General features: G+C 35.8%; 1 protein-coding gene across 1 annotated transcript in view; it reads right to left on the bottom strand.

The window, feature by feature from the left end:
- The window catches only part of STX8 (syntaxin 8), a 74,363-nt gene that overhangs the window by 22,312 nt on the left and 28,533 nt on the right, over positions 1-23,518 (bottom strand). The window contains exon 7 of the mRNA XM_034408076.3: positions 3,147-3,248. Within this exon, the coding sequence (XP_034263967.2) occupies positions 3,147-3,248 (102 nt within the window). The remainder of the gene's footprint in view (positions 1-3,146; positions 3,249-23,518) is intronic.

Genomic DNA, 23,518 nt, shown 5'->3' with positions numbered 1-23,518 from the left:
AAAGAGAAATATCTAAAAGACAAGAATCATTTTATATAATTTACAGCTGTAATTTGACAGGCTTTAAGATTTTATAATTCTCTTTGTTGATTTAGATGAGACTTCTCTATATTTAAACATAACAAACAAAACCAGGGAAAGTACCTGACTACTTTAGTAATCAACATTTCTGAGATGGGCTGATATAGCAAAAGTTTAAGGAGAAAAAAAATAGAAGTGATGATTCTACTTTCTCCAAAACAGTCAGAAACAATATAAAAGGGAAGCTGTTATTTAATTTCTTAAGATTAGGAACTGTATCACCATCTTGTGGAAGGAGGAGAAAACTACAATGTCCTTAAATTTTTTTTGAAGTATTTACAAGAGGATGGAAAAAAATATCTTTATGAAGGAGGAGCTCATTCTCCTTCAGTAATTCCATGAGTAGACACTGACAGAATTCACTACCTCCAGATTACAAGTTCCATTATACAGAATTTCATAGTGCTTAGTATTGATATTACTACTTCCACCATGATTATGCTATTTGTGCTAAAATTACCCCAGAAATTATATTCTTCTAACCTTTCCACCCTCAAATATAAGATCATTTTCATGTGCACTCACCTTTTCATACTTTGTCCTAAATGCTGTATTATATGAAAATCTGCCAAAATCATATCAATTTATATGTCCTTGCATTCATCCATTCCCTTATCTCTCATAATTCCCATGGATTTCTGGGCCTAAATACAGTTCCCCATATTTATTCCACAATAAACAGACTACCATGCTACTTATTAAACTAGTGGCAGGAGATGAAAAGAGAGTACTAGGCCTATTTCCCTTCCTTTGGATTTATATGAACATGTGTAACTGAGGATGAGGGAGTGGAAGCAAAGTAATCACAGGAAAAGTGGACTGTCGTTTCCCACAGTCAGAGTCAGAAAAGTGAAAAGGAAGGTCTCTGCGATGAGCAAAAGAATAGGGAAAGCGTTTTCCACCATGCCTCTTCTGATCCAGGGAGTACAGCCAGGGGGGCTGGAGTGAGTGGGAAGGTGGTGAGGGCAGTGGTTCTATTATCATAAGGTAGATCAGGATGTATGAAGGGGTTGCGAATATAGCTAGTAGGTGAGGTTACTGTGCTTGTATTATACTGTAGTTGGATCTCAAGAGGGTGTCCCTTGATTGAACCTTTGTTCACTGAGAAAGGACAGTCAGCTAACTGAGAAGGATGGAAATAGAGAAGATAATGATAATGAGACACAGATGAGATATGGAGGGAAGGGAAGGGTTAAACTTTCCAGAAGAAAAAAATATATTGGAAATTGTATTTATTTATTTGTTGAAATTGTTCGCCCAACTCCAGTGGACTCTAGAATTTGCTGCCAAAGTCTGCTTTAGGCTTCTCGGTCTCAACTCATAAATCAATTATTCAGACTGCTGATCATCTTGGTCTGTAGTTGATATTTTGAATGCAGGTCTGTTGGTAATAAATCTAACCTTGATATATTGATATATGAGAAAGCATATTGTCTGTACCTATTGCATTCTGGTTTCAGATATGAGCCAGGGATGGAAACTGTATACGTTATTTACTCATTAGTAAATGACCGGTGATGAGACTCAGATGGAGGGAGGGAGCTCCTCTCCTACAGAACAGACAAAACCACTAAGATGATAATGGTTCCCATTCTCATGGCCTTCTGGAAGCTGGTAAAAACCTGGTTCTTCTAGAACACTTTTCAGGATTGATTCTGGTTTCACCAGAGCCATTAGTATAATGTTCTAAAACATTTTTTACATTTAAATAATTTTGTATTATTTATCACTATTCCATTACTATCTCTAAACTCCCTAAATTTAAAGAGTGATGCAGGGAGAAATCTCATAAAGAAATAATTCTGTCTCCTATTTTATAATTTTCTTTTAGAGGTTTTATGGCCTTTATCTCTCTTGGCCTTTTTTCTAAAAGAAGGACTCTGAGGTAGAACATATCAAGCCCCACAGAGGCCTGGGAATATCAAGAGGGAGAAAGGTCTTAAATATACCATCACCCTTATTCTTGGTGTTGGGGAAAATCTGTTCACTTATAACATTGCTTTTTTTTGTTTGTTTGTTTCTTATGTGTGTGTGGTTTTTTTTTTTTACAGAGGAAAAGATACTTATATTTGATCTGTCTCATGTGCTGGAAAGTAGGCACAGCATCAGAAATCTCCTAAACTTTAATAATCCATTTCCTAAACTGAGCTTCTTCAAGATGGAAAGTTGTCTTTGATTATCCTCAGCTCTGTTTAGCCCTTCTTTGGGATTAATAACTTCTTTGTTTTCTGGTCTGGAGTTCCTTCTTGTCACTGTTTATCCTCTCTTCCACTGTCATGACACATTATTCTATAGTCCCCTAACCCTGCCCTATATAAAAGGAGAGGGAATTGTATTAGAATGTGGCATTTCTTTCTGGCCTGGCTGGGTTTTCTACAAAAGTTGAGTACTTGAATTCAATGATTGCCCCGCAGTGTTTCTTGTGTAGCATAGCTGCCATGCTAATCAGCTACTCTGTTCCTCTCCCATCAAGAAGAAAGATTGATAACATCTTGCCATGGTTTCCAGATTGTGTTTTCAGGCTTCTACAGTGGCACAGTAGTGTTCAAAAGTAGGGCAGCCTCACCTTCTAAAAAGGAAAAAGACAAGAGGAAGGGAGGGAGGCATAGAAGACAACACAAGAATGGAATGGTATTTTGTTTTAAAAAACTAAACGACTGGGTTTTGAACTTCCAGATGAATTCCACTGTCTGCATTCTATGCAGGGCCAATGGTATCTCTCCTGCCAAGACCCATTCAAGATTGACCCTTGCCTACTAGTTCCAAGAAGTAGAATTATCTCAAAGTAGAAAATGCCCTCCAGGAGATAAATAACTCATTTTCCTTAATCAAACTTGGGATAATTATGACTGGTTTATCACACTTCTTTCCCCCTTTTAAAAGGGGTAGCGATTTTTCAAGGTCCTAGATATAATTGTTAGATTGTTTGTAAAGGAAAGTACAAGGTTATATGAAAGAGCTAGTATTGGCTGTTAGAAAAAAAACTAAATGGCTTTAAACCAGGTTTCAGAACACAAAAAATAGCAACCAGTAGAAACCAAAAGGAATGAAATTTAAAATCTTACCACAGGAGGTTGACTTTTTCTCCACCCTCAAGACATTTTTGGTTTGTCTGCGTAGGTTGTCATCAGTATTTTCTACCAAATTGGCAAGATCATCAATGATTTCTAGGAAGAAGAACATGATTGAATATTAATATCTGAGCTTTCTATTATTGCTTTTAAACAAACAGAATTTATCAAGCCAAAGATTTCTGTAATTCTGATTTTGCACTGAAGTCTTCTAAAGTAGATAAAGTAGAGGATCATTTAAGATATAGTATCTATGCTGAAGTCATTAAAAGAACCACATGCGTAAGTAGTGTAATGAATTATTAAGCCAAACATATTTTGGCATTGGATTACGGTAGTTTCACTCTGAACCCAAGATGCTTTGGTAAGAAGAAAGTAAAAAAAGTTTTGTTTTGGGGTGTAGTGGGTGTTTTTTTGTTTTTTGTTCTGCCTTTTTCCTGCATGACATCTTTACATGGTATGAAGGAAAAGAAGGTTCTTCAGTACCCACCTCTAACATCACACTAGATTTGGCTGTTACAAATAAAGCATACTACTTTTTTTTAAGGATCCTGTAAAGTAGTTAATAACATTTCATAAGAACTTACAATTAAAATTAACACAATAGAGGGAAAAAAGGTTTAGGGTTTAGGTTAATGTTGTAATTTTGCTGTAATAAATATACCCTTAAGGGTATTAAGAGGGTATCCTTTAAATTAAAGAAACTTCTGACTATTTTAACATATCATACCAACTCATCCTAATTCCCATTATTTTCCTCATCTATCTGAAGTCAAGGCAGGTATGGCCTCAAAAGTGTTCAAGGGGGGAACCTTTGCTATTCCCTTCACATAGGTATATTTTTTCCTCAGTGTAAAATGGATAATACATAGCAAGTATGGTAACAATATGATAATTTAGCCACTGAAAAATCCCCAGGCCTCCAATTCTAAATTCAGCTCTTAGAATATGTGATCTTAGCATCTCTGACATGGATTGGCACTTGTACAAGCAGGTCATTATTTTACATCTGAAAAAGTTTTTATGACTTTGGGGGAGTGGTTCAACCAACATACTTTACAATGCGCTCTACATGGGACTGCCCTTGAAGAGTATCCAGAAGCTCCAGTTGGTGCAAAATGCAGCGGCCCGCATGGTTTTGTGCAGACCCTGGTGTGCACATGTATCACCTTTCTTGCAGAAGCTGCATTGGTTACTGATTTGAGGACGCGGTTTGTGGGGGCAATAAGCTGACTTTGTATAAAAAAGAAAACCGCTTAGGGGAGGCCAAAAGCCCTACTAAGCAGGTATATACAAAAGTATGAAGGCTATTGCTTAACGCATTGTAAGCCGCCCTGAGTCTCTGGAGAAGGGCAGCATATAAACTGAACCAATAAATAAATAAATATGCTTCCGAGTGCAATTCAAGGTGCTGGTTGTCACCTTTAAAGCCCTTCATGGCTTGGGACCAGGTTATCTGAGGGACCATCCCTTGCCGGTCACATCTACCTCAGAGCGGGAGGCAGGGAATATTGTGGGTCCCATCCCCAAAGGAGATACACCTGGTGGGACCCAGAAGAAGGGCCTTCTCCATGGTGACTCCCTCTCTCTGGAACATCATTCCCTCAGAGATTAGAATGGCCCCCACTTAATACTCTTCTGGAAGGGGCTGAAGACCTGGTTCTGCCAGTGGGCCTGGGGAACCCAGAGCGGGATGGAGCCCATTAAATGGCTTGTGTGATTGGGCCATTTAATGGGGCAAGGGATGCTGGGATGGGGTGGGTGAGAGGTGGGGGGTGATTTTGTTATGTTGTACTATATTAATTTATTTGATTCTTTTTGTTAGTTTTTATTGTTTTAAATCTGGCTTTATATTCTGTAAGCCGCCTTGATTCGCCATGGGCAAATAGGCAGCAATATAAATTCAATAAATAAATACTAATTTCAACCTTAGTATTGGTAATAACAATCACATGTACTGTCTGTAATGGAGGAGAGTGGAGGAGGAGAATAATGCCTACATTTCAGAGTATTTTAAGAATAATGAGTTTCATGTGAAATGCTCTAAATTTCTGATAGGTGCCACATAAAACTAATAACAGCCACATTTTTGCCCACATCTCACCTCCTTAAGTGCTTTATTTTCCAAAAACTCTCTTCTGCTTCAAGATAGCAGCTCTTTTGTGGATTGTACAGAACTCAACGCACTTAACACAAAGCACTTTGAAGTGACAGGCATATTATTTATGGGCAACTCTAAGTTAAAGGAAGAGACAGGAGTGCAGATTCTATTTTGCTTCATTCATGGTTGAGAACTTCTGAGTTTTCCAAACTGAATAAGTTTGGAAGGTCCTAATCTTTATGAGGTCGAAATTCTGCAGCCAGTAGTCGAGACATTGGGACACTTCAAAATGCAAATCAAGAAAAGAAACATACTTTCTTGCCATTGCACTTCTTAATAAATGAATTCAGTAGGAAAGAATTTGGCACAATGAGGGGAGACTGGTAGAGAGAGAAATTCAGGACAGATGGGCCAAGGGTGCAAAGAGAACAGAAAGCTGTCCAACGTATGAAAAACAACATTCTCATTCTGTAGCAAGTGAAGTGCTCCTTCTCTCCTCTCCTCAGGAGAGGCAAGAGGATTTGTTTGGCTTGCTTTTTTTTTTTTTTTTTTTTGGTTACACCTTATTTTGAATTAGAATACCCAGGTGTGCGCTCTTTAGAGACTTCTTTCAAACCACACAGGGAGAAGTCCTGAGAGCAGTGAAGAGAAAAGAGGCTTCAGTCGTGCAACTCTCCTCCCTGGCCATTTTGTGCTTGCTATTTTTGGACTTGTTTAAAGGATATTAGGATTTGGCAAGGGTATTGAAGAATGGGCCCTGCTCTTCTTGCCTTTGGACAAGCTGCATTTACGAAGCATAAAGCTTTGAGAAAAGAAATGTGAAAGCAAGCTGGTTTCAGTCAAATGCCTGCTGTGAGCTGCCTCCTATATTGGCTCTCTACCTGTGGACTTTTAATACCTCACCACAGGAGACAGCTGACAATTAATATGTCCACTGGTGAACTGAGATATTTGGGTACATTTTGAGGTCCTCCTCTGCCAAGAGCAGGTTAACTAGTTCGAGATTATTTTATGTTTTTAGTTATTTTAAGAAAGGCATTGTTCTGGCATTTGACAGCACCAGAGATCTCTCTTCCTTATCTGCCTTCAAAAGCTGAAGGATTTTTTAAAGTGAAGCTGAGGCTTCAAAGAAAGAGATTTTAAATCGATAGTGGTATACAAATATTTAAAAACACTTAACTAGAAAGATTATTTTATTCATCTTATAGGTTTTTTTGTAAACTGTCCCAATTGTTAAAATTAAGGCTGGCCAATGTACAAAGTTGTTAACAATACTTAAAACCAGAACATAAACAAAATGATTATTCAAAGTCTTCATCATGGAACCAAGAGCCCACTGAATAAGTTTAAGTGTTCTACAAATGACCCAAGGATCAGTATTGTGTATTGGGGGGGGGGGGCAGGTTATTCCAAAATGTAGAGACAGCTACCAAAGGTTGCTTCTAGGTCCATACATCTTTTGTAACCTATGGGTTTCTGCAAGCCTTTTCTTGATGCCTAGGCCAGATAGGTACCGTGTTTCCCTGAAAATAAGACCCTGTCTTATATTTTTTTGAACCCCGAAATAAACACCATATTCCCTTGAACTGGCCCCGACCCACCAGTAGATTATCACACATCCAAGAAACTATCCCCAACTTCAGATTGCATTATTTTGTTCTTGTAATGGGCTTCAGCCTGATTTTGTCTCTGTCAAACCCACATTTTTCTCTAACTAGAACTGGCCTCTTTTCATTTAGAATTAGCTGTTGTTAAAGGGGAGAAAGAGGATCTCATAATCCACCGATATTAACTGGAGCCTTTGCTCTTGAGCACACAGAGGGATTTTCTTTTCCAGCTGCTTATTTTGTTTTATTCAAACAAAGCAGCCAAGCATTAATTTTAGTTGTATTTAATTGAATAATTTCCCAGAAGAATAGTTTAGAAGAATTTTAGAGCAGCTTGTTTCCAAAACCCATTACTGACTGGCATATACTATAGTATCTGTGTGCCAATGAAAATAGGATGCTTTAATGTTATTGGAACTGCTTTTTTTTTCCAGATGTGTTGAGAAGTCTCAGTGATATAATGCAGGCAACAGCTCTATTTACACAAAGTAGGAATTTGAGTATCCTTTCCTAATTATCTTGGATAAGATTATTCTTCTCAACTGGAAGGATCATATTATAAAGAAAAGAATTAGTTTCTCCTCTTCGTTTTAGTAATTTCTTTTTGATTGAAATTGTACTTCATGTGATTAATAAAACAAAGTTGAAACAAGAACATCTGAATCCTGAAATATACATACAGAAACATTTCATGGAGCATCCCAACTATTGAAGCAAAATATTTGGCAGTTCCAGTCTAATTGTAAATGCAAAGGTTCCAGACTAGTTATTAAAGTTATATTTATATATAATATTCATATTTCAGAAAACAAAATGATGTCACTTGGGTAGGAACAGATAATTTTAATAATTTTCATTGGGAGAAAAATTCCCCACTGAAAACAGTACTATACGGGCTTCCTTTTAAGGCAAATACATTTTGCAGAGGAAGCATTTCCATCAAGATTGCAATAGAACAAAAATAGAGGTAAATCTCTCTCCCCCACAATCTGAACAATAATAACCTTGTTGTTGAGTGAACATTGTTTTTTTTAAAAAATGCACAGGTTAAATGCGCATCAGATCTTGTTTGGTGTCTAGATGTAGCACAAAAAAATTACAGTTTGTATTTTATTTCATGTGGATTAAGCAAGGAAGAGGAAGCCAGTACAATGTGGCTGCTAGAATTCTTTTCAATTCTAATACCCATAAGAGGGAAGTGTGTTTTCTGCTACAGAGACTAAACAGAGCATACATGTTGTCACTGTGTTTGTATGTGCATGAATGTATGACAATCTAAGCAGGACATTTATTGCTTTATAAATTACATTTATAAAAGTGCCCAACTCATTACTCTGGGCCATGTACAAGATGAAAACTTCTGAGGTGGAATTGAAATATTGGCACATATTTATATATTGTATTATTTGAACCTTATGTAATTATAAATCCAAATGGACCATGTCACAGGGACTGAACAGTTTGGTTTCTTTGTTTATTCAAGCTTATTAATAAAAGGACTTAATTTATTTTCCTATCAGTACATTGTGTTCAGGTCAGTTTACATCATGCTAGCATCAGCTTAGAACAATCATACCTAAGAATTATGTCCTGCCTAATGACTCAATATTCATAAAATTTTATCAGACTGTATTGTATATGGGAACATAACCTTAAGAAGCAAGGTGAAGCAAGATCACACTCTTCAGATCACAGATGTTGTACTTTGTTTAAAATATCTCATAAGCATACATTATTCAATCTGTATAAATCAGATTTCTCTGTTAAATACACAGAGTGACATGTAACTTTTTAGACACTGAGCCATTACACTGAATTTGAAATCAGCTGGATGGCTGCCTGCTGGATAACCCCTCCTGAAGTATGAAAAGGAGTTGCTCCAAAGCCAACACACTTAAGTTTCAATAGGCAATAAGCAATTAGGCCAATAAATCCCCTATCCCATGCCATTTTGAGATGCTAGCTGTCTGGCAGTATATCACCAGTGAAAGGATCATGAGAAAGCATTTGCTAGTTAGCAAGACACAGATGTGCACTTCTTTGTCAGACCTGCCTTGGCCCTGAGTGATGACAGGCCACAAAGGCAGGAATCTTAGATGAGAATCCTGTGTTGGTAACCAAACATCTTGCAAGCAATTCACTTCATCAAGATTTGAAAACACTATGAGTTGCAATTGAAGAACTTAAATCTTTCACCTGACTATTAATACAGCACTATTGTTCACTCAAGGAAAAGTTACTGTAATACTCTTTTTGTAGGAAAAAAAGAATGAACAATTTATTTTTTAAAAAAGTCATAGCATAGGAAATCATTAGGAGATTGCACTTTATGTATCTATCAAAAAGTCCTATTACATTTGAAAATTCTGTTGATAGAGATGTAAAAAAAAAATCTAGAGTATCATGAAACTTGATTATTACTACCAACTTTATTCCCTCTATTCATTTATGATTTTGATATATAACATAGTGACAGTATGCTGTTTGACCAGGATTCAAATGATAGCACAGATATGCAAACATAAATCACTTGTGTGCAATCTCAGGAATGTACATGTGCACATATCTATTGATGTTTTGTCCAGTGTGATTTACTAGGGCTGTCCAAACTCTTCAAAAAAAGGAATGAAATGACTGGAAGAGGCAAATAACTAAACTAACTTCATATGATCCAAAAGAGACTGAGTATTAAACTTAAAATATTTCAGGATTCAAAAGAACAATATGATTGGACAATACCAAACTTCTGACTATAATACCAAATTAGTTGTTTAACTTCAGTTATAGATTGGATTTCTTTAATTTATAGTTGGGCTATTGAGGAAGCAGGATTTCCAGATGGTTTGTTCAAATATCTTTGATTTAATACAAACAGGAATTGACAATTTACAATAACAAGTAGCATATTAAACGTATGAGATAACATAGAAAAAGAATTAATCTAGGTTTATCACCCCTTGCTTCACTAGTAAATATTTATGTTCATGAAGATGAGAATACAAATACATTTGCCTGACACAGAGAGAAATTAATCATCAATTAAATTAGAAGATTTAATGTGAGATTGAGAAAGATTTGAGAGTCTTTCTTCAGAATGTACAATAAGAACTATCTGACTGGTTCCAATATCTTCAAATGAACAGTAGTGTTCTAAAGGAACTATAAAAACAAGGTAGAGCAATTAGAGATATGAATCTGAACCTGAAACTTGTTACAATGGAAGAAAAAATTAAATTTACAGTGAATATATTTTGAGAAACCTGATATAAGATTTTACTGACGACTTACTATGAACATGTCCTATTTGGGGGGGCGGGGGGGGGGGTTTGTACACATTTCTACTTTTATATTAGTTTTATATTTTTGACATGTCAAATGACTAAATCAATGAAGTTTCTTTCTATTTTCCTGATAAATTACTCACATTATGATTCATACTGTGCTGATTATTGATATTAATCCTAATATGCAAGAATGAATATCCTTGCATATTCATTCATTCATTCATTCATTCATTCATTCATTCATTCATTCATTCAATTTCTATGGCCACCCATCTCGGTCAATGATTCTGGGCATCTTATAATTCAAAAATATATTACAGTTAAAAATATTCAAGACATTTTAAAACAATAAAAACAATTTTATCAATGATGTGTGGTTTTAAAATGACATAAAATATTTATCAATGTACATTGATTTTGCACAAAACATTTTAATCAATTTTTAAATTTTATAATGCTTGTAAATCTCATGTCTAATTGTTTTTGTTTGCTTCCTCTATCTTTTTTATTATGCTTCTTTTCTTTCAAAAGTGTTTATTTAAAAAAGGAGAAAATGGAATTGTGATAAATAATATATATGAAACATTATTCTTCAAATTGTTAAGGCTGTTGTCAGTTTTTTAAAGTTGTGCAGCTACTTCTGCATGCAGCTGCATGCAGGGCTTAAAAATGACATGGCTGCTTTAATAATTTGGAGCTATGCTTTCTATGTATATTTTGTGTATTTTAAAGCACCGCTTCTGAAAGACTTCAATAGTCTTATGTATCTATAGTGGATAATAAATTAATTACTAAAGATTAAATAGCTCAAGCTCAGGATTATATTAGAAATCTAGTAAATGCTACATGCTCTGCTGGGCTAGGGTTACTTTTAAATTAGGTGTAATTAAGGACAAGCATTAAGGGAAGAAACCAGGCCTGGCTATATGATGATGCATCTTAGTTTTTTCTAAATGTCTCACCCTCATGTACTTTAGGCCACATAGCCATTCTAAAAAATTAAGACCACAAATATTTCAATGTTTTGCCTCTCACTTTTCTTCTTATCAGTACCAAGCTGCTCCTTGCTCACTCTTTGTTCTATAAAATCACAGGGCTGGAAGATACCTTGGAAGTTTCCACCCATTGCTTCTTGTCCTGCCCTCAGGTGCCTTGGAGAATAGCTTGACTCCCTCTTCTCTGTGGCAACCCTTGAGATATCATGTCACCCTGAGTCCTTCTTTTCATTAAACTAGATATACCCAATTCCAGCAACCGTTCTTTTTATGTTTTAGCCTCTAGTGTCCTAATCATCTTTGCGGTTCTTCTCTGCACTCTTTCTGTCCAAGGTAGAAGACGTTATTGCATCCTAGACAAATGGCAGTCCAATCTTTTTTTTTAAGACCTCCATGATGGAGCACCTTGATGGACGCAGGGTGTTACCTTGATTAATTGTTCTTACTGTTAGGAAATGTCTCCTTAATATCATAAAGTAGTTACCTTAGCTTATTAAGTTTGAAGTACTCAATTTCTTTCTGTATCTCACTAAGACGTACTGTCTGAACTTCTTAATATGTTTATTTAGAATAAGTAATTGGTTAATGTGCAAGTGATTCATCAATATCTAAACAACAGAAAGATGCTGCCTCCTTTGAGGCAAACTTGATTCCTGAGGTCTTCATGGTAATGTTTTCCACGTATTTTTCTTGGTACAATATGGAAGTAGTTTGCCAATGTCTTTTTCTACAATGATCTTTTTTTCTTCCCAGTTTAGTTTATGGTCCTGGATTTCCTTAGGTACAAATCAATTTGACTCTGCTAACCTAAAGATTAAATAGCTCCAGGGTCAGGATTGTATCAAAAATCAAGCAAATCCTATATACTCTGCTAGGCTAGTGTGACTAGATGTTGCCACCTAACTAGGCAACTAGATAGTTATGACTATAGTCCCAAAAGACTGAAGGAGAGCAACTTGTCGTTCCCATCTTCTATAGGAGGATGCAAGAAACTACAAGACTATCAGCTTGATGTCTGTTTTGGCCAAGTTCCTAAAACAAATGATCAAACAGCTTGTGAGCAGTTGGGTAGGCACTTTTGCTTTGTTCTCTCTGTACCAACATATATACTTGAGGGTTAGTTTATCTCCAAACCATCTGTTTTCATCAGAGTAGTTCACCACCTGTGTTTTGACATCAAAACCCACAATGATATCAGATGATAAAACTAAACTATTGACAAAGCTATATTTATGTAAGATTTTGAATCAACCATTGAATTTATCATAGAACTCCAATCCAACTTGATGCATCCAAAAGAAACTATTGGAAATAATAAGCATAGGACTTCAAACAGCATTTTTATCCTTCAAAGAACATGCACAATGCATAATCTAATTCTTCATTTTGCTTTTCAATGTAAACTCTGACCTGTGGACTGCCAATCAGCATTCCAAGGATTCAGCCCATCACAAATTGAAACAGCCGAGTCATTAATCTTTAGGAAAACAATGACTGATCATGGAGAACAGGAAGTGAACATTTAAAACAAAGCCCACTTTGGTAAAAAGAAAACCCCCACAAAATAGCTACATTTTTTTCTGGAATATCTTCTCTGTAAATGACTTCGTCAGATAAATTCTGCTCCTGGCATTGGTAAAGCTACATCTGATCTTACTGTAGCTTGTTCTTTATGTAATTCAGAACCATTTTATAATACAAAAAGGACCAGGAAAAGTCCAAGAGAGCTTCCAAAAAATTCTTTTATAGCATGGATTATGATCATTTCCAAAAGACAGCTAGACTATATTAGTTAACTTTTCACATGCCTTTCATCAGCAAGTTCAATAATGTGAACCGATGTTTAAATCAGGCAAATAAACCCAGATTCCCATTTGGATCACTAAACCTTTCTCAAACCAGCTCTAGCATCTGTGGATTTCTCTTGCCACAAATATGGACAATAGGAAAGGGTCAACCCTGACATTGTTAGACACACTAGAGATAAGCGTATGCTTGGTCAGATTCAGATCATCTCCCATGATTTAGAATGGAACAAGCACTATTAAAACCTTCAGAAATATTGTATCTGATTTAATAAAATTAATGAAATAGTTATAATATATAGTATTTGACAATTAGTTTAAATTATTACTTTAAAAATTATAAAATACATGTGCAGTTCACAGAAATTTTGCAATAGCAAGGAGAAAATGTAGAAATATATATATCTTTATTTAAAAGTTCTTCTTGATGTTTCTTCAACTTTCTGTGTTTGTAATTAAATATGTATGGCCTAACACTATACATTTAGAGATATAAACAACTTACTTATTCTGCTTGGTAAACTATTTAGTAATCTGTGGGAGATGATTTTCAGTGGGGAAAACATTCCCTGAAACATCTTACTACAGATCTTCATTTTAAGGAACAGCTAACTTTTCTGCTTTTCTGCCAATAAACAGATTTCAGATTCTATCCCAACAGTTTTCCTTCTATATTTTCAAATATTAAACAAAAAGTAGTTTGTGAGGATTTATTTTTATTTTTTATTTTTTTACTGACTTCAGCTCTGGCAACAATTTGTATAGGAATATCTTTTAATATATATACAAAACTACTCACTTTATTTGCAGACTAGCCATTTATTGACAGAATGATGGTATGAGAAATAAAATGACATGAAATGCATGTTTATTTTAAGCATAAACCTTACCTAGCATAAACTTTACTCAGCAATGACTAACCTTTTAGTGGCCACACCAAAATCACATTTACATTTTGGTGGGTGGGCAAATATGAAATAAACATAGCAATGATGCAAGGGGACCATGGCTCATGGTTTTGGGTTTGTTTGTTTGTTTAAAAAGCTGATTTTTAACTATATTAAATCTATTTGAATTTACACTTTTTGATGCTCACAATTTCAGTTATCAAAAACTCTTCCCATTAATTTTCAATGAGATTAACAAGGATTTAAAAAAGGATTTGTGGCTCAAATGTGTTGCCAAATCCTACTCTGGTCCAGAAAATATTTTTTTTTAATCAGATAATAGTTTGAATATTAGTTGAAGGCTGCTTTATCATTTAAATGAAACACTATTTCACTGAAGTATATTAGAATGAATTCAGTTCCAGAATAAAATATGTTTTTTCAACAGAAGATCAATCTACCTATCTTCATATTTGATACCGTAAGTACATTAAGATTTGGCACCCTCTAAAAGGAGCTGACTAGGAATATCTGATAAAACCATACAAAGCATTTGACTGGGCATTTCGTGAAATAGCTCTCTTCAAAGCATTGAAACAATAAGAGATTCTGGAAGCTTAGCATAGCTGTTTCAAAGGCACTTCCAGCTTGCTTCTGCATGTCCCAGAAGGAAATGTGTATGTGCATACACATATACACAAGCTGGTGAAATTCTCAAAGCATACCACGTCTTCCATGGGATAAGACTGCTTCAGTATTTGGTAGCAAGGTGTCTTGCTCACATATTTTATAAATGCCACTCTGAATGTTTTGCACAGCCCTAATAGCTGAACTAGACTAAATTACCTAATTTTCAAGCATGAAGTAAACAATGCTTTCTAATAGACAGAACATGACTGCCATCCCTTTTCATTTTGGGTTTGTTTTTTTTACATATTAAAACTAATAGTTAGTAAAAATCAATTTTAGTTTACTATAAATTTTTACTTTAGTAAATTTACTATTTATTAAAAAACTAACTATATTAAAAAATATAGTTAGTAAAAATTTTAGTAAACTAAAATTGATTTTTATAGATAATGTTTTTCTCCACAGCTATCAGGAGCTAAATAAATTTTTTTAACTTGTTGCATGGATTGTGCAGACTTCATATTTCTGTACCTCTTGTCTCTTATGATCAGAAAGGGATAATATTCACCTGTTAAACAATAATCAGTTGCATTCAGGGAAGCAAATAGGTTAAATGATTTATGTGGAGATTTCTTCAATAAAAAATATATGATTAACAGACATTGTTTTGTTTTATTGAGGTTTGATGCTTAATTTTCTGGCACATTGCTGTGGTTCTCATAGAACTGTTCCCAGCATTCACCAGACTGCTTAAACCAGCTGCTAAATGAAAATTTAAAGAGTGTATTTTCAATAAAACAAGAGGGATTTTACCTTCTATGTCAGAAATAATAAATAGTTTCCATGAGTTCCTGCTGGGAGCTGAGACACTAAAGTTAAGCCAAAGTGAAAGAGGCTGTATTAAGAGCAAGTATGCCCATGCATTTTGACTCTGGTGAATTACTGCAATGTGCAAATACTCAGACTTTAAGCAACTGTCTTTCCCATGTCAGGAAGATATCTCTGGCAAGTCATGACTCTCAATTCTATACTTCACATACAGCACAATCGGAGGAAACCTAAAATTATAAATGGCTCATATGTTTTAGCAGATCTTAGTGCCTATCAAAACCAGAAATGTAGATCTTGAATATGCTTTGGAGTCTCTGATGGTTATCATTCTGCCTGCATGCCTTCCAATGCCACTTTCAGTTTCTCAAGTCTTTCTCTATTTGAAAGCTATTCTAGGTCCCTACCTAGACCATACAAAAAATCCAAGTAGCAAGCTTCCAATTAAAATTATTAATTGCTGCAGGCTGTGAACTTCTATAATGGGTTTTGTATCCAACCCTCTTCATGAACTCACTATGGAGAACTTGAAACATTTGGAAGTCTCCACATAAAGAAAATATTTGAACAAATATATCCCCTTTTTCTATATAGCTGAAAAGAACAGGTGGTAAAGATTAAAAAGCACACACCCTTGATTTTGGCAAGCATAAAAGCATTTTTCTCAAATGCTTGATGCTCTCAAAAAGCACTTTTGTATATTGTACCTAATCCTCATACTCTCTAAGCAACCAAGAGATATGATTCAACTGCATACAATGCAGTCAACAAGCAGCAAGCATGCAACTCAATTGATGACAATGAGAAAACTGCCAATGTTTATTTCCAAAGCAAGATTTGCTATTTTTTTTATTAAGTAGACTTAACAGAATAGTTAAGGTGAAGGATCCTTTTGACTTAAAAAAAAATATTCAGCTTTCATAATATAAATCAAAATAAGAAACCTGCCCCAAAATCTGAAAACCCAACTCACAATAATTTGTGCTAAGCATTGTTTTATGCAATGAAGTCTCCGTAAATCCTTTTACAGTTTCAAGTACAAAGAATACATTTAACAATTTTATAACGCAAAAGACATAGGTCAAACAGTTTGTTTCAGTGCCCAAAGCATAATTCTTGCTTGATAATGAACATAAAATATTGTATTCTTAAGAATCTGCTACGTACATACTGGAGGGCTAAAAAGAGGGAAGCAGTCTTAATTCATGAAGACAGATTAATGAATCCTCTGCCCACCCACTCCCTCAATTGCATAAATGTAATTATGACTTTCCTTGATAGGTTGCCAATGTGATATAAGTCTAAGAGAAATAAACTGTTTCTACTGAGACAGAACAATAAATGGGTTTCCTTGAATACAGTGGTTAAGGAATCCAAGTTCCTGACCTCAAATGTTTTACTAGTAGTGCTCTATGCAGCGGGGAACAATCAGAATGACATCTGCTGAAACACTGGTGATTTACGATATAATTGGTTCTACATATGTGCCAAGGGTAAAACTTCTAAACCCAACAAAATCAAGATTTATTACCGATTAACAAAAAGGGAACATTGCAATACAGGTGGCACACAAAGTTTTCTATAAGCCCATCCTCTGTTTAAAGGGCAGACCAAGAAAGTCTGAAGTCCTACAAAGACTAATCCAATTTCCACCACATGTACATAGGAAAAGGAACAAAATGTTAGGGGGGGGGTTTCACAGCCTACTTTAGGAAGTATGATGAACAAGATCACAATAAACAAGGTGCGAGATGCCTAGTTTAACGAATTTTTATTTAGCCTTAAATGATTTACTGGGAAAAAAGAATAGAAGAGGAAACAACACATACTTCAGTTTGATTACTTCTCTAGAGAAGGTAAAGCAGTAAAATATCCATGCATTAATCCCTTTGTACTAGGCATCACCCCTCACAAATGGTTTAGCAACCCTCCCACCTCTTTTATAATAAAAAAGCTTAGGAAATCCTATATATATATGGTTGACATTTTATGCCCATTTAAATTCCTATCTGCACTTGTTGTTTTGATCTGTGAGTAACAGAAAGTTTAATGCAGAAAACCTGCCTGGATTATCAAAAGCCATAACTTCATCAACAGTTGCAGTCACAGGGTTCTATGATTAGAAATGTACATAACATTTTATGCACCTTATGTGATTGCGCATAAGATGAGATGAGTTTCTAATTTTTCACCATGATAAGAATGTTTTCAAAGCCCTTACAACCAGGGGAGTATTCATATCACATTTGGTTTCTTTTCCAAGAGCCAACTATGACAACACAGCTAAGAAAACTCTAACCCTGAAGAAGGTGCTGCATCACCATGTCTGCAGTTCTAGGCAGGCAACATCTCCGATGGTAAGGGAAATATTTCCCAAATGAACATGATATGGCTCCCAGCAATGTTTGATCTGTTTCAAAAATCAGGACTCTGTTAGTATACAAGCCTCAAATAATAACTTCTTTTTTTTTCTTTTTTCTTTAATTGAAAAAGTTTTACAAATACAAATTTTCCCATTTCCCCCCCTTTCCATCCCTAACCCTCCCTAACCCTCCCCTCCTCCCATGACTTCCCCAAGGTGAAATCCAAATCCAAATCATTTTATATCATATCATACTTTACCACCCTTCTATTCTCCCCTGTGTACTATACATTTCTACATAACATTAAACTATTCTACCCCCTATATACTATACATTTCTATACAACATTCAACTAAAAGCTATCTGGTACTTCCTAGTTTGGTATTTATTCTGCACATAATCTATCCATTTCTTCCACTCCCATACATAAGTCTCTTGAGTCCGGTCTTTTAAGTATGCTGATATCTTCACCATTTCTGCAAAACTGGCCACCTTCAAAGTCCATTCTTCAATAGTAGGCAAAACATCCCTTTTCCAATATTGACCAATCAGTAACCTAGCTGCTGTCACCATATACAATATCAATTTTGTTTCACCCATTGAAAAACCCTTAACTATGCCCAATAAAAACAATTGAGAGAAAATTGGAGTTTTTTCTTGAGAACATTTTGCATAACCCACCAAATTTTTATCCAGAAAGCCTTCACTTTCTTGCAAGTCCACCATATATGATAATATGTAGCATCCAAACAGTCACATCTCCAACATTTTGGTTGAACATTAGGATACATGCATGACAATTTCTTAGGATCTAAATGCCACCTATAAAACATTTTATAAAAATTTTCCCTCAAATTCTGTGACTGCGTAAATTTAACATTCTGAACCCATATTTTTTCCCACGTTTCCATCATAACTGGTTCTGCAAAATTTTGTGCCCATTTTATCATACAATCTTTAACCAATTCATTTTCTGAGTCTCTTTCTAACAAAACATTATAAACCCTCTTGATATGCATTGGGCCTTTCTCTTTTATCTGTCTAACCAATTCTTCTTCATGCAACATTAAACCAGTTTTTTGATCTTCTCTCCATCTCAATTGAAGTTGATTATACTGTAACCAAGTTAAATTAATCCCTTCTTCCAACAGTGTATTTAATGTCTTTAGTTGCCATCTGCCCCCATCATTAAAAAGTACTTCTTTGTATAAACCCCTCCCCCGAGTGACTTTATATTTATATTCCATATAATATGACCAAGATCCAACCACAATGGTATTTTATAATCCCATTTGAACCGGTGCTTCTTCCATACTCTCATCAAGGAGTTTCTAAGCATATGCCTGTTGAATACTTTATCCACTTTATTTTCATAGAATAAATATGCATGCCAACCCAATTCAAGATCATAACTCTGTATATTCAATATTCCAGTCTTTGTCCTTCCAAACCAATCACTTGCTTGTGCCAACGCTGCTGCTTCATAGTACAGTCGTAGGTTTGGAAGTTTAAGACCACCCCTTTCACGAACATCTTGCATAATTTTCAATTTAACTCTTGGCTTTTTCTCATTCCAAACGAACTTATTCACTCCTTTTTGCCATTCCATCAGCTGTTTATCACTTTTAAGCACCGGAATCATTTGAAACAAAAATAAAAATCTAGGTAGAACATTCATTTTAACTGCTGCTATTCTTCTTTTAATAAGGATGTCCCCCTCCCAAATGTGCATCTAAATTGCCATTGAATACAACAAACTCTCCTCATGGTTGCCCTGAGAATGGCTTGCAGGATACCATTTAGTCTTCTCATATCCATGAGAAGCATGAAGCAAACAACAAGAAATCCAATCTTACTACAAGCATGCACAAAAGAGATTTGGCAACAGTGGGAAGAGTGATTTGTATTAACTGGCAAATTGAGACAAACATTTGAAGAAAAATATCCTTATTAAAAATAATCAGATAATGTTGATTCTGTGTTTGGGTACAAACAAAAGACAACGTGGCAATTTCAAGTTTGACTCTTAGCATTTCTCCAAAAACATTTTTTAAAAAAAATTGTATGAGCTTTTTCTCCAACCCTAAAGGTAATATGAATCAACCCCAATAGTGTTTTTGTTTCAATTACAAGAAACAACTTTTTCATATAAAAGCTTTAAGGAATTTACTGTATGAAAGGAAGTTAGTTCCTAAAACTATTTTTTTTAGCTTCAAAACAAAATTAGGTACATTAAGTAATATGCTCACAATCGCAGTAACATGAAATCTCCAAAAGACTACTCATAAACTGGAGGTAGGAAGGAGAGTGTCCTAACTTCAAGTGACAGACTTTACTACTGTACGATATTGACATAGCCTGGCAGGACCACCAAAAGATGCCTTGTTGAAGACCTGAGAATGTTGGGTAAATTTAATTTAATTTAATTTAATTTAATTTCCAATTTATATACCGCCCTTCTCCCTGAGGACTCAGGGCGGTGTACAGCCAAGATAAAAAACATAGGATACAAATATTAAAACATTTAAAAATATATATAAATTTTGGCCCGAAAGTTAAGAATCACAGACTAATTAAAAGAATTTAAAAATTTTAAAATTTTAAAAATTTCTTCTTAGGCCAACCCGGCTTGTTGAAAAAGATGGGTTTTCAGGGAACGACGGAAGGCATTGAGGTCCTGGATTCTTCTTATCTCCGGGGGCAACTGATTCCAGAGGGTAGGAGCCCCCACAGAGAAGGCCCTCCCCCTGGGGGCCACCAGCCTACATTGTTTGGCTGATGGCACCCTGAGGAGGCCCTCTCTGTGGGAGCGCACGGGTCGGTGGGAGGTCGTCGGTAGCAGCAGGCGGTCTCGGAGATAGCTAGGCCCTATGCCATGGAGCGCTTTAAAGGTGATAACCAACACCTTGAAGCGCACCCGGAAGACCACCGGGAGCCAGTGCAGCTCGCGCAGGAGCGGTGTTACATGGGAGCGCCATGTTGCTCCCATCACTACCCGCGCTGCTGCATTCTGGACCAGCTGGAGCCTCCGGGTGCTCTTCAAGGGGAGCCCCATGTAGAGAGCGTTGCAGTAGTCAAGGCGAGAGGTGACGAGGGCGTGAGTGACTGTGCACAAGGAATCCCGATCAAGAAAGGGCCGCAACTGGCGAATCAGGCGAACCTGATAAAAGGTCCCCCTGGTAACAGCCGTCAGATGTTCCTCCAAAGACAGCTGCCTATCCAGGAGGACTCCCAGATTGCGAGCCCTTTCAGTGGGGGCCAAAGACTCGCCCCCAATAGTCAGTGATGGAGTCAACTGACTATATCGGGATGCCGGGAGCCACAGCCACTCAGTCTTGGAAGGGTTGAGCCTGAGCCTGTTCCTCCCCATCCAGATGTTTAGAAGTAAACTGTACTGCTTTACTTTGACTGAATTGTATATGGTTTTATACACCAAAGTATTATGAATCAGGCTCTGAAAGTAATTGGAAAACAATGTAGCAATGTTTCAGTACAGAGATATAAAATATCTCTAGAGAGTTGTTACTTACAATTCATGCTAGTGTTTTCTGAGTCACTTGCAATTTCTAGATCATCTTCAAGGGCCATCCTATGAAGAATCCCAACCCTGAGAGTTTTTGCAGCTTACCAGCACATATATAATCAACAGCTCTCTCCCTTCTATGAAGTGGTACAACTGATTTGTGAAAGTTGCTAAAAGGCTCTGATTGTCATAGATATTGTATGATTATTCAGTATTAATGCAAGATCCAGGATCTTTCTGCCAGCTATAAACGTGTTCCTTAAATGGGAGTATGACAAGCATTCACCCACATTTTAAAGCCCATTCACCCAAAGCAATAGAAACTCATAGGTTCTCCAAGTACAGATTCAGCTTGTTGTCCTACAGTTACTTTCAGCCCAAAGACAAGCAGAGAATCTCCAATCTTGAGTCCCCCTGCCAAAAAATACCCCAAATATACCTAAATATAATTAGGGTAGTGGTGATTCCAACCCCATGCATGATTCTTCCCTGCATTGATTAAAGAAATATTGCCAATCTAAAGTAGTTAATGGAGGGAGTCTAAGAGAAAAATAATGGCACTAACTGTTAAAGGAACTTATTTCTTTGCGAGAAAAGCAATCTAGCTCACATACGTCAAACAACACATAGGATATCTTAATTATAGAATTATCCAAAGTGGCATAAATTCTGGCATGAATACAAGCAATTTTATCTGCAATGAATTGTGCAAACAGAGCTCTGAAGGCAACATCAGTGATTGATATCTAGATACAATCAAGGAAAATTAACTCATCTTTCTCCTTGCTCAGTTTTGCTCCATAGATCAGTTTTATAAGAGTGTCCATATATATTCAATTAGATTAATCCCTAACTCTGCTCTGTAGCTGGTCTAGCTTCTTGCTCTCATGCATCAGCATTTCATGCAATTTATTAGATTTCTATCCTGTCTTTAATTTGTGTAACTAAAGCTCTGTACATAATGTTCCCACCTCCTATTTTTCCCACAACAAACACATTGCAAGGTGTATTGAGTTGAGAGGGAGTAATTGGCTCAAAAATGCATGTGAGCTGTTCATGAAGGGCAAGCAAGCTTGCTGCAGAGGGGTTCCTTAAAAGGGAAGTTTATTGCTAGATGATAAATGTATCTTACTCCAAGCTGAGAAGACCTCTCTGCAGCTTAAGCTTTAGTGACAGATATGTTTCCGGATCCCTTTCACTGAAGAGCAACAGTTTTTATTCTTGTGGTATTCTCAAAGGCTTACTGCTATGATATATGCTGGGAACAACGACAAAATGATTACTAATCCAGAGATATGTACATATTCTTATGCAAATCATTCATGTTGAAGTTTTTATTATTATTTTTATTTTTTTAAAAAAGCTTTTAATGAAACACATCAGGTCGGAAAATAGATTTTTATCAATGACACTGTATGCAAAAGCAACTGAATCCGTTTTTAATGTTAATGTATATATAACTTAAAAAAGAGAGCAGGAGTTTCTCACCCTCCCTAGCCCCCCCCCTCCAAGAATAGCATTGCAAGTTAAAGCTAATTAATAATAGGACAGCATGACCAATTTCATGGTTGGGTGACAAAACTATTTTTGGCTTTACGTGACATGTGAGTGCATGAAGTTAAGTAAACATATGAAAATTAATTCATTACTGGATATATTTTATTCAGTAATGATTATTCTGTTCTTAAGCCCTTTCTTATATTTAACATTAGGGACAATTATCTCTGATGTTTTTTTTTTTAAATATTGTACATTATATAAGGAATAGGAACTTATATTTTCATAGAGATAAAAATACACTTAAAAAAAAAAAGCAACCACAACTTAATACATGCGGCACTCAAAATTATTTAAATGGGCACAATACCCCAAAAGATGCAAATTATTTCTGCATAGTTTTTGTTTTGCTTTTCAGCAGGCAGTTTTCTAAAGGAGTCAGGGGACTGTTAAAAGCTAATTCTACTGTAATAATAATAATAACAATAAGTCAAACAACATCTGCATATCCCAGCTGGGTTCTTGGGAATAGGTGAATAAAAATGCCAAATCCAGTGTAAACATCTGGCTCAGTCATAAGAATAATAACTAGGTGTGCACAGTTGTGGACAGCCATAAAACAGTTCAAAGCTCTCTAATAATCTTGGGCAATGTGGTCTGTATATCAATTTACAGAAGCAATAATTTTCTAAGTTACGTAAAGTATTGTGGATTATTCACACATTTTGAAAAACAAAAGACAAATAGTTGCAAACGTTATATAAATATGAGTTATAAAGGCAAACTTGCATTTTATATATATATATCGTACTAAAATCTGAAGAACAGTTGCTATATGTCAGATAA

Source organism: Pantherophis guttatus, chromosome 2 (assembly GCF_059756535.1).
Source record: "Pantherophis guttatus breed Tessera chromosome 2, ASM5975653v1, whole genome shotgun sequence".
Classification (NCBI taxonomy): domain Eukaryota; kingdom Metazoa; phylum Chordata; class Lepidosauria; order Squamata; family Colubridae; genus Pantherophis; species Pantherophis guttatus.
This window is presented reverse-complemented; position numbering and strand designations above follow the sequence as displayed.